The sequence below is a fragment of the Jaculus jaculus genome, chromosome 4 (assembly GCF_020740685.1).
Source record: "Jaculus jaculus isolate mJacJac1 chromosome 4, mJacJac1.mat.Y.cur, whole genome shotgun sequence".
Classification (NCBI taxonomy): domain Eukaryota; kingdom Metazoa; phylum Chordata; class Mammalia; order Rodentia; family Dipodidae; genus Jaculus; species Jaculus jaculus.
The window spans coordinates 68,240,650-68,253,261 of NC_059105.1; the positions used below are offsets into that span (position 1 = coordinate 68,240,650).

The following is a 12,612-nucleotide window of genomic DNA, read 5'->3' on the forward strand; positions in this document are numbered from 1 at the left end:
CCAACTAACACTTCAGGGATAGACTCCAGGATCCGCCCCCAGTGATACCTCTTCCAGCCAGGTGGCTGGAGATCTAAGTTACAGTTTTTAGAATTAGGAAACTCTATGTAAAATTGTGCTAGATTCTTGAATAGGAAGTGCTAATAAATTTATATTTATTTGTTGCCTATTTTTCAAATCTGTGATGATTTTCTTACTATCTAATTCATTTAACGGTCCTTTATTCTCCCCAAAGTCAATTTTTGTTTCATTTCAAAATATCTACTATACATACCAAAAATTCTTTCCTTTTCCTTTTCCTTTCCTTCTCTTGCCCTTTCCTTCCCCCTCCCCACCCCCAAGGTAGATTCTCACTCTAGCCCAGGTTGCCCTGGGACTCACTCTGTAGTCCTAGGCTGGTCTTGAACTCACAGTACTCCTACCTCTGCCTCCCAAGTGCTGGGATTAAAGGCATGAGCCACCATACCCAGCTCAAAAAAATATTTTTAACAAGACATAAGTTAGAAAATAACGCTATTCATATTCTGGTTTCTCTTCAGAGTACATAAACCTTTTTCCGTTTTTTTCCTTAAAAGAAATAATGCTGTTCTTATGTGGGGTTTTTTGTTTTGTTTTGATTTTTGTTTTTAGCTCCTTTATTTAACAAATACCTAGCATGCTTGTATGCATTGGTTAGCCTGCTAGGTGTTAAGGATGCAATGAATATAAAGTAGAAATAGGGGCGGGAGGGCTTAGCAGTTAAGTCGCTTGCCTGCAAAGCCAAGGGACCAGGTTCAGTTCCTCCAGGACCCACGTAAGCCAAGATGCACAGGTGGCACATGCATTTGGAGTTCATTTGTAGTGGTTGGAGGCCCTGGTGTGCCCATTCTCTCTCTCTCTCTCTCTCTCTCTCTCTCTCTGTCTCAAGTAAGTAAATAAATAAATAAGGAATTTATAAAGTAGAAATAGTCTCTGTTCTTACGGCGTGATGTAGGGTAGCCAAAGACCACCTGATGAAGTGTCTGTGGGAATGGTATTTGTTAAAAAGAAAGATGGTAGAGGCCAAGGTACCATAAGATTCTATGTGGCCACACACTGTTCTGTGATTTGGGGCTTGGAGAACATCTGAAAGATGAAGACATGTTTCACAAAACTAGGACCCAAAAGGGTTAATATGATTTATTCATGTTTTATAATGTGCATTTTTCATATATTTTAACTGTGAAAAGTAAAGGGACATTAATATGGTTTTATTTGTTTTTACATAGGCAACAAGAATGGGTGAATCAGCAAAGGGAAGATATTGAAAGGCAAAGGAAACTTCTAGCCAAACGCAAGCCTCCCACAGCTAATAATTCTCAGGCACCTTCTACTAATTCTGAACCAAAACAAAGAAAAAACAAAGCAGTCAATGGAGCGGAAAATGATCCCTTTGTTAGACCAAATTTACCACAACTGTAAGTCTTTATTTTACATTTTCCTATTTTAAATTGTTAGTAGTGAAACATAACAGTTAATAGTGTTGTTGCTTATAATTAAATTAATAGTTAATTTAAAAATCCTATAGCCAGGAAGGAAGACAGTATTGAAAATTTATAAATGTCTGAATTCTACCTTAAGTAACACAACTGTCATTTATTTTCTGAACCTATAAAAGTAGATCTTGGGGCTGGAAAGATGGTTCAGAGGTTAAGGTGCTTGCCTATAGAGCCTAATGACCTGGGCATAATTCCCCAGTGCCCATGTAAAGCCAAATGCACAAAGTTGCACATGCATCTGGAGATCACTTGTGGTTGGAGGCCCTGGTGTGCCCATGCTCTCTGTCTCCCTCTGTTCTGGGTAGCAGTTCTTTGCCTATAAATTAATTAACTTAATAAAAAGTAATTCTTTGGGCATTAAGGATATTGTTTTCCATTTTGCTTTGTTTTCTAAGTTTTTTGTGTTACTCTTTGTAATTCAGAGGATAAAGATTTTTTTAAGTGGTTATAAAATAAAAGTGCTTATTATAGAAAATTTAGGAAGGGGGGGTGGGGTGTGTGTGTGTATGTACTAACAGCAGAGGTAGATGGGAGGAAGATCACTATGAGTTCAAGACCTAAATACAGAGTAATTTCAGGTTAGCTGGGCTAGGGTGAGATCCTATGTCAAAAAAATAAAACAGCCAGATGTGGTGGTGCACGCCTTTAATCCCAGCACTCAGGAGTCAGAGTTAGGAGGATCACCGTGAATTCGAGGCCACCTTGAGATTACACAGTGTATTTCAGGTCAGCCTGATCTAGAGTGAGACCCTACCTCAAAAAACAAACCCACTTTTGATCTGTCTAACCTCATCAGTAACTTATCCTCACAGCCAAGTTTTCTGTTTACTTTTTAATTAGTATACAGAGTTGGAGGTGTGATTCTAGCATTCCATTTTGTTGCATATGTTGACTTAAAATTAGCTCTGAAATAATATTGTTATGTGTTCTTAGACTGGCAAATGAAATAATTGATAACACACAGCAATTTGATCAAATCCTTATAAAAATGCAAATTTAAATAAAGAATAAAAAGCCTTAGAAGTTTCTTCTTAGCACAGATTTTAGCTGCAGGACTATTCATATATCTTCTAAATACTTCTTTTAATCACTATTTGATGAAAAATGGGCTTTGGCATATGTGCAGAATTCCTAATATAATTGGAACACATATTGTAAATCTTTAATTTCTTACTTTGGGGAATAATATCCTTTTTGCAATATTAAATCTTTGAGTCCATGAACATAGGATTCCTTTTTGCTACATCTTTTTAAATTTGTTTAACAATATTTTATAAATCTCTGTGCAAGCAAGTCTTTTACCTACTAGGTTAAATTTATTCCTAGATATTCTATATATTTGGATGCTACTGCAAATGGAATTGTTTTATTAATATTCTTTATGATGTTCAGTTATGGTATTATAAACAACTGACTTCTGTACTTTGATTATAGCTTTGTTGAATTAACTCTAATAGGCCTTTTTTTTTAACTGAGGATTTTTGTGTGTTTTTGTTTTTCTTTTTTTTTTAAGTTACCATTTTTTAAAATTATTTATTTATTTATTTGAGAGCAAGAGACACAGAGAGAAAGACAGATAGAGGGAGAGAGAGAGTGGGCGCACCAGGGCTTCCAGCCTCTGCAAACGAACTCCAGACGCGTGCGCCCCCTTGTGCATCTGGCTAACGTGGGACCTGGGGAACCGAGCCTCAAACTGGGGTCTTTAGGCTTCATGGGCAAGCGCTTAACCGCTAAGCTATCTCTCCAGCCTTGTTTTTGTTTTTCTAAGGTAGGGTCTCACTGTAACTCAGGTTGACCTGGAACTAACCCTGTAGTTCCAGGCTGGTCTCATACAGCAATCCTCTTACTCTGCCTCCTTAGTACTGGCATTAAAGGCATGCCCCACCACACCTGGCTTGGAATTTTTGCATGTAAAGTCTTGAATACAGTTAGTATTATTTCTTCCTTTATAATTAGGGTGAATTTTGTTTATTTTTCTTTCCTTAACTGCTCTAATCACACTGGTAATACAGTATATTTTTTTATTTTTATTTGTGTGCATATATGTGTGTACACTAGGTTCTTTTGCCACTGCAAATGATAAGTAGGAATGGAGGGAATTGAACCTGGGCTAGCAGATTTGTAAGCAAGTGCCTTTAGGTGCTGAACCATCTCCCCAGGTTCTCATACAGTATTGAATAGTGGTGAAAGTGATCATCATTGCCCTGTTTCTCATCTTAGGGAGAAATCTTGTAGTTTTTCACCATTAAATTCCATGTTAGTTGTCTGCTTTATAAATACCCTTTATAATGATGAGGCTATTTCCTGCATTCCTTATTGTTTGGAGCTTTTCAGAGGAAGACTAGTTTAAATTTCCTACATCTTACATAGTCCCATTTAAAAATCTGATCCTCAGTGCATGGCTCATGGTTCAGTATTCAGGAAAAAGTTTCCTAATTATATAAATAAAAGCTATGTGCTTCTTAAAAGGCTATTTACTATAGCTTAAGCCATTGAACCCTGAGGATTCATATTCATTTTCTTTTGAAATAGTGTTGCAGTCAGGTTCGCATTGCTGGTAGAAATCACCCAACCAAGACCAGTTTGTGGGAAAAAGAGGTTTATTTTGGCTTACAGGCTTGAGGGGAAGTTCTGCGATGGCAGGAGAAAACGATGGCATGAGCAGAGGGTGGACATCACTACCTGACCAACATAATGTGGACAATAGCAACAGGAGAGTATGCCAAACACTGGCATGGGGAAACTGGCTATAACACCCATAAGCCTGTCCCCAACAGTCCACTCCCTCCAGGAGATGTTAATTCTCAAATATCTATCAGCTGGGAACCTAGCATTCAGAACACCTAAGTTTATTGGGGACACCTGAATCAAACCACCACTAATAGTGTCTTTAAAACAATATCCAATTTCTTTAAAAATGTATGTTCATTGTTTTCTTCTCTTTCTACCACTTATTCTCATAACTGTTGTCACAATGTCACTAAACTATTATAAAACACTTCAAAATTAAAGATTCTTTCTCATGCATGCAGATTCATTATGGAAAATTACCAGACTTAAGTCTTGCCAGGGTTGTTGTTGCTATTTTTTTTGCCTTTAGTGTAAAAATGTTGTGTAAACCTACCGGAGAATTTGTTTAGGAGCTCTTAGCATGCTCCTGAGAAAATATGCTTGGAAGTATGTGATCATAATAAACTATTAATAATTTAGTCTAATAACAGATAGGGTTTATATAGAAAAAGATGGGCTATATCTTATGTGTGAATAAAAGATTTGCTAAGTAACTTGAAAACTGATTTGCTGGAGAGGATCTTTTTAAAATTATCTTAAACACATAATAAAAATAATTGATAGGGGCAGGGCTGTAGCTCAGTTGTGAGAGTGCCTGCCCAGCCTGCCTGAGGCCATGGTTTCAGTTCCCAGAACCACATAAATGGCATGATGGCTCATACCTGTAATCTCATCACTGGGAAGGTGGAGGGAAGAACAGGTCAGAAATCAAGGTCATTTTAAGTTGCATAGTGAGTCCTAGGACCTACCTCAAAAAAAAAAAAAAAAAAAAAAAGACCCAGAACCAAACAAGATAAATAACCAAGATAAGATAATAAATAATAAATGAAGCCATTAATGTTAACATTATCTCAGTTTCTCTCTTTTCATTCCATATGATAAGATCCTTTTTCTTTAAACAAGATTGTCTAATTTCTTTTATCAAAACTGTTAATTTATTTAAAAACATTTCTTGTTAATGCAAATGGATAACGTAATTCTCCAAAAGCTACAGTATGTTATATGCTTCTTAATAGGGAGCTGCAAAGAAATGTGAGAAACGACTCAGTTTTCTTTATGGGTTCGCATTTCACTCAGTGAGATAAAACCCTTGAATAGAAACCTTTAAACTGGCATCTGTGAAACCCTAAATTATTAATATGCAAAACTCTCTGAAAGAGGATTTATAGCTTTCATTAGTATTTTTGAGAGATTTGTAAGTTTTTTAATGGGAGTAATCACTACCCTTGAAAATTAGATACCTAACAACTAATGAAAACAAAATATCCATCCCTTCAGATTGCAGAAACTCCAGCTGTCTACACATGGAGGAGCTTTGTAGTTCAAACTTCGTAGTAGGAGCCTGCTTAGAAAATCGTGTATTAACTTTGGTCTTCATTATTTCTTTTAGCTATAACTCAGTAATCATCAGTGTGTTCCTGTCTATAAACCGAAGGAGACTTACATATTTGATGAAAGTATGAGCCCATCCTTTGGTCTACTGTGGGCCATTCTTTTAGCTTTCCTGCACTGAGGGAGTTAGGATATTAATTGTGTTGTCCTCAACTCATTTGCTTCTACTGTCACCTTCCCCTTTTCTCCCACCCCATCTAGATGCACATTGAAACAGCTAATTCTGCTGTTTTGTTTTATGACAAGATCTCATTGTGTAACTCTGGGCTGGTCCGGCACTCCTGATCTCTGGTCTCAGCCCTCCTAAGTGTTAAGATTTAAGATTATAGGAATGTGGAGCCAGGTGTGGTGGCACACGCCTTTAATCCTGCAGCACTTGGGAGGCAGAGGTAGAAAGATCACTGTGAGTTCGAGGCCACCCTGAGACTACATAGTGAGCTCCAGATCAGCCTAGGCTAGAGTGAAATCCTACCTCCAAAAACAAAAACAAACAACAACAAAAAAGATTATAGGAATATGATTATAGGAGTGTGCTCCCGCACTCACTGCAGACATCAGTTCTCTAAATTTGCTAGAAACAGCCTCAGTAGCTGTTATGTTATATGTAGCTAGTTAATGTGTTATTCTAAGAATATGTAGACTTAATTTTAAATGTTTTGTTCTTGTACCCTTAATGTTTTTAGTGGAATACTAACTGAATTTCTTGGTTTGCTTCTTTTAAATGCTTTTTCTTTACAATTAGTCAATTTGATTAATAACTATCTATAGAGAAATGATAAGAGTTTATACTTACTGTAGGCAAGGAACTCAAACCACATCTGAATTAAGAGCTTTACAAGGTACCCTCAACAACACATGTATCTACATATATTAAACTGGTTATTTTTCAAGGTTATATATTTGGAATTAATAAAATAACCATAATACTTTACATATTTAGTCATGTGCTTATTAAGGATGTAGCCAATGTGGGAGCGATTGCTTAGCTTCTGTGAATGTAAGTCCTGGGTTTGATCCCCAGCACTGGAGTGCAGAGGGGGATTTATAGTATTAAAATACAGTTCTCATTACTCTGAGAGTAGAAATTGATGTTCTTTACCTGGCCTGCAAGTCCCTTCATGATCTAGTCTCCTGCTTGTCTCTGCCACTACTGAGGATCTCTTTGACTGTAGCCTGATGTCCCACCCCCTCGACTCATTTTCTTATATTAGAAAGACTGTTCTAAGGATCTTTGCATTTGATATAACCAATGTCTCAAATACACTCCCCAGTCTTCCTATGGTTGTCTAAGAACCAGAGAAAATAATAGTCATCATCTTACTGCCCTCTTCCTTTTCTTTGTATTACTTACTTTTCTATATTCTTAATTCCTACTACTGATGCTAAGCCCCAACCAAAATGTAAGGAGAAATTGTCTCTACCATTTTTGATATGTGTATGTATGACACATGCAAATGAGGACCGCTTTGGGTGTGTCCTCTATTTCCAGCTGTTCGAGGCACAATCTTACTCACCCACTAGTTTGCCAGGCCAGGCTGAACAACCTGTGAGCTTCCAGGGCACCTCCTGGCTCTGCCTCCCATTTTACCATAGACACTCTGAGATTATAGTTTGCTATGGTGTCACACTTTACATGTGTTCTGGGGATTATGCTCAGGTATTCCTTCATGCTTGCACAGTAAGTGTTTTATCAGCTGAGCCATCTTCCCAACCCAGGCTCTATATGTTACTTGTTAACTTGATACATGGTACTCATCTGGTAGTTTGAATTTTAGTTACTCTGCCCATAAGTGTTAGTTGTATTTTGAAGATTATCTTAAGGGATTTTTGGTTTATATTTTTTTGGGTGGAAAATTGTCAGTATTTTAGTATTTCTTCTTGGTTGGCTTTATCCTAATTTGTTAGTTTTTAGTAAGAAATAACATTAACTCAGTGTAAAATTAAAATTTTATTTTGGCAGGTTAACCTTGGCAGAGTATCACGAGCAGGAAGAAATCTTCAAGCTTAGACTAGGACATCTCAAAAAGGTATGTGAAGCACATGCTGGATTTCAGTCTGCTAGCAGAGTCTGTGGAGAATTTATTCCAAGCTTATTTTGGGGACAAAACATAAAAGAAAGCCCATATTTAGAAATTCAAACAAAAAAAGTATGGGGGGGTGAAGGGATTTTTTATGTTGGGTATACTAAAAGGACATTCCTTTACCTGGTACCAACTGAAGAATACCCAGGTGATGCTGGGCTGTGTCTGTAGTGGAGCTAGACCCACAGGAGCTTTACTTCGTTTAAGATGCCATTTTGGTATGAAATGTTGCATTTTTTAAAATGATCAAATTCTGTATTGCTTGTGTCCATTTAATAACAATTGAAGCAATGTTAAATAACAAAAAATTTAATTTATTGAATACTTGCTTTTTTTTTGGAAGTTCATCCTGACCTAGAACTCATTATGTAGTCCCAAACTGGCCAGAAACTCACAGTAATCCTTCTACCTCTGCCTCCAAAGTGCTGGGATTAAAGGTATGTGTCACCATGCCTGGCTTAAATTTTTTTAATTAAAACATGCACACAAAAAGATTTCAAAACATCTAAAATTTTAGTAATAATATAAAGTGATATAATTTAGGAAAATTGTTGCTGTGTCTTTAAAGTGTATCAATTTGTACTTACTTGTGAACTCTGAAATTATCATTAATCCATTTTATTAGTCTTTATCTAAATTAAGACTATTTCTAGAAGGCTAGTAATAAGAGAGGTTTTTTTTTTCTTCAAAATGATGCTATTGGGCCAGTTATGGTAGTGTATGCCTTTAATCCCAGCACTTGGGAGGCAGAGGTAGGAGGATTGCTGTGAGTTTGAGGCCATCCTGAGACTACATAGTGAATTTCAGGTCAGCCTGAGCTAGAGTGAGACCCCTACCTCAAACAGGGCCCTTATCTCCCCCCAAAAGTGAAGTTATTAACAGATGTAGAACTTCTTTTTGTTTGACCCAACCATTTATTCTGCTTATCAGTTTATTTAATTTTTAAAGGCTAACATAGATAAAATTAAATTGATATATTGAAGATAATGTCTGTGAAGTTGTCTCCCTGGAGTTAGGCTAGGGTAGGGCCATAGTACTAATCCTTGTTGAGATTATTGCCCCCATACCACTGTTAGAGGAAACATTTGTCCCAGTGCCCTTTACTGTGCCTTGTGTACCTGCACCACTGGTCAGAAAGCTTTGGTCTAAATTACATAAGCAATAAATTGTGAAATGATTCATTTTGCTCATTTTGGTTTTTTGAGGTAGGGTTTCACTCTAGCCCAGGCTGGCCTGGAATTCACTATGTAGTCTCAGGGTGGCCTCGAACTCATAGTGATCCTTCTACCTCTGCCTCCCAGATGCTGGGTTTAAAGGCATGTACCACCACACCTGGCCATTTTGTTTTTTTTAAAATGTCATTCTGGCCAGACGTGGTGGAACATGCCTTTAATTCTAGCACTCGGGAGGCGGAGGTAGGAAGGCTGCAGTGAATTTAAGGCTACCCTGAGACTACGATAGTGAATTCCAGGTCAGCTTGGGCTAGAGGAGCCCCTACCTTAGAACCTCCACCAAAAAAAAAAAAAAAAAAAAAAAAAAAAGAAATCTTTCTGTTCTATTGTAATTACTGACTACTTTCCTGCCCCTTGAGATACAGTGTACAACTTCAGTCTCTTCTAAAACAGATGGAACTATGTAGTAGAACAATAATAGAACCGTGTGATATAACTCTGATAAGGAAGGGGATTTTTAGTACAAAATGAGTCAAAAGTATTTGTCTACTCATCTAAACTATTTTGCATTCATAAGAAGGCACGTTTAATGCCCCATATGAAATTAACCATATCCGTTCTCTACAGGCCTTTGGTATTAGAGGAATTCTCAGTGTATATTTAAATTATGTTGATATTGTGGCTTTGTCTGGAGGGTAATGTTCACATATAATAGCAATTTTTAAATTCCTCTTCCTAATGATGGCATTCTTACATGTGTGCCTTATTTTATGGAAATCTGTTATATTAAATCCAAAGTTTCATAGCGCATAAGGTCAGAATTGACTATGTTACAAATACTAACTACACTTGTGAAAAGCCTTCAGAGGAGGGTTTTCTTTTGGCTTTGGTTGCTGGTTGAGTTTAAAGATTTCTTAGTCCTTTGAAAATATTTGGTCTCTATGAAACATGAAATACTTTTATTTTCTAAAGTACACTTATAAATCTAGTTCATGCAGGCTGTTAGAGAACACCTCACCATGTAGTATAACCTCCATGTCAGTTTTCATATTTTCTCATCTTTCTAATGGCTGTTGTCTCCGTAGTCTTTTCCTGCATCCAACTCAGCTTGTAGTAGAGGCACTTGCTATGCAGTCTTGGATTTCTTACTTCATCTTAACTGACTTACAACATAACTTCTTGATTTTTATCTCCACCATGGAATATTTTGGGAGAGAGGTTCAACTAATACAGCTGAATGTCTCAAATACATTTTGTTGTTAGTGACTTTTGAGTGAGAAGAATGAAAGCATTTACAAAGAAAGTTGATAGTATATACAGATACTAAAATTGAGTAAGTACTATTACCTTGCAGATTAACTAAATAGCAATTGCCTGCTTACAGCTGGGTTTTAAATTTTTAATTGTGGGCTGGAGAGATGGTTTAGCGGTTAAGGCGCTTGCATATGAAGCCCAAGAACTCATATTCGAATCTTGGGGTTCCACATAGCCAGACCCACAGTGACACAAGCATGCGATGTCACCCATGTGCCATAAGGGGGCGTCTGGAGTTCGTTTGCAGTGGCTGAAGGCCCTGGCATGCCCATTCTCTCTTCCCCTCTCTCTCTCTCTGCCTCCTTCTCTCACTCTAGTTCTCAAAAATAACTGCATAAATAAACAAGGGGCTGGAGAGATGGCTTAGCTGTAAGGCGCTTGCCTTCAAAACAAAAGGATCCCCAGGACCCACATAAGCCAGGTGCACAAAAGTGGCTCATGCATGTGTCTGGAGTTCATTTGCAGTGGCTAGAGGACCTGGCGTGCCTATTCTCTCTGTCTTTCAAATAAATAAGTAAAAATAAAATGTTAGGAAAAAAATGCAGATTAGGGCTGGAGGAATGGTTTAACGGTTAAAGCATTTGCCTGCAAAGCCAAAGGACCCAGGTTCGATACCCCAGGACCCATGTTAGCCAGATGCACAAGGGGGCTCACATGTCTGGAGTTTGTCTGCAGTGGCTGGAGGCGCTGGTGTACCCATTCTCTCTCTCTCTCTCCCTTTTTCTCTGTCAAACAAATAAATAATAAAATATTTTTTTAAATACAGACTAGGTAGACTTTTAACACAAAATGGGCATGCTTGATTCAAGTATAAAGAAATTATGACTTTCATTTAAAATATCCTTATACTCCTGAATTAGCTAATACAAAGTATATCTTAACTCATAAATACATAGCTTCTCCTAAAGGCTGGCTCCGATCTGTGTAAATTTGATATCAATTGAACTTGCTCATATTCTTTTCTCTTCCCTCCCTCATCCCCCTCTTCTCCCCATTCCACTCTTCCTCCATTCCCTCTCCCTCTCCCCCTCTCCTTCTCTCCCTCTCCTTCTCACTCCTCCCTTTATACTCACCCTCTTCCTGTCTTATAATATGTGATATGTTTCTTAATGGTAATTACAATAATTGAATAGGTAAGCTGAAATGGGATAAAAAGTCATTTACCATTAAATAAGTAATATTCATCTTGTAGTCCATGCTACTCTGTAGTGTTGAAAAAATAGTAAATCAAAAGTAAAGTGTGATAGGCTCAGGCATAAACCTTCAAAAATAAAGTATGTAGCTAATTCTAATTGCCTTCATAAACAAAACGTAAACTTAAGGGCTTTGTCTTGTGAAAGTGGGAAGCACACTGAATAGTATTCCTCAATATGCAACCATTCTTATTCTCTTCTTTGTCTCTCACTCATTTTCTCTCTATTTACAAATAAATAAATACCCTTTTTAAAAATTTTTAAAAAAACAGGTTTTGGTCCTAGTAAGCTTCTCCCGTCTGCTGTCTGGGCTGAGATGGGAGGAGAACCCCTTCTCCCACACGAACTTTACTACCCTATGGCCTCTCTCCTCTCTCATGGTGGGCGCTCTCTGTACTTCCTTTTTTCCCTTAATCTAATAAAGTGTCTCTACACCTTAAAAATAAAATAAAAGTAAAAAATAAAAGCATTTTTAACCAGCATGGTGGCACATTCCTGCAATCCCAGCAACTCAGGAGGGTGAGTTTTAGGGGTGGAAGATTACCAATTTGAGGCCAGCCTGGGCTACCCAGAGAGACCAGCCTTGAAAACTCAGTACTGGGAATGTAGTTCATTGAGAAAGAAGGTTTACATAGTGTGACCAAGGTACTATGTTCTAGCTTCAGCCATGAACACATGCAAAAATTCTTTAATATTTATACATAAAATATTTCCTTAATATCTGTTGTTTGGTTGTTAAGAGTTTATATAGTTACTGCTCATTCATTCATAAGTGGTGTATTTTCATAATCTGACTGATAAGACATGATTTAAATTCCCACTTCAAGAAAATTACATAATATTATATATTATTTATAAACAATTTTTAGCCATCTTTTGAGTGAACATAAATGTTAGCTTTCTTATAGCCTAAATGTGAATTTACTCCCTTATAGTGGCCATCTCCATATATTGTTTTTAGAATTATTTTATTGCATAGCAAGTCAGTTCTTTTTGTTCAGAAGAGTTAATTCACTGTAGTTTTTGTCCTGTCTCTTACGGTAATGGGAGTGTTTGTTCTCCTTAAATATTTGAGGAAATAGGTAATAGCATTTCATTACAGGTGAAAGAGAAGTATTAAGTTGATTTGCTTTTCACATACATTCTTGCACAT

The 12,612-nt window shown here is 37.1% G+C and overlaps 1 protein-coding gene across 2 annotated transcripts in view; it reads left to right on the forward strand.

The window, feature by feature from the left end:
* The window catches only part of Tlk1 (tousled like kinase 1), a 180,307-nt gene that overhangs the window by 142,339 nt on the left and 25,356 nt on the right, over window positions 1-12,612 (forward strand). For both annotated transcript variants that reach the window (XM_004660356.2, XM_045146895.1), the window contains exons 11-12: window positions 1,248-1,436; window positions 7,660-7,726. In XM_004660356.2, the coding sequence (XP_004660413.1) occupies window positions 1,248-1,436; window positions 7,660-7,726 (256 nt within the window). The remainder of the gene's footprint in view (window positions 1-1,247; window positions 1,437-7,659; window positions 7,727-12,612) is intronic.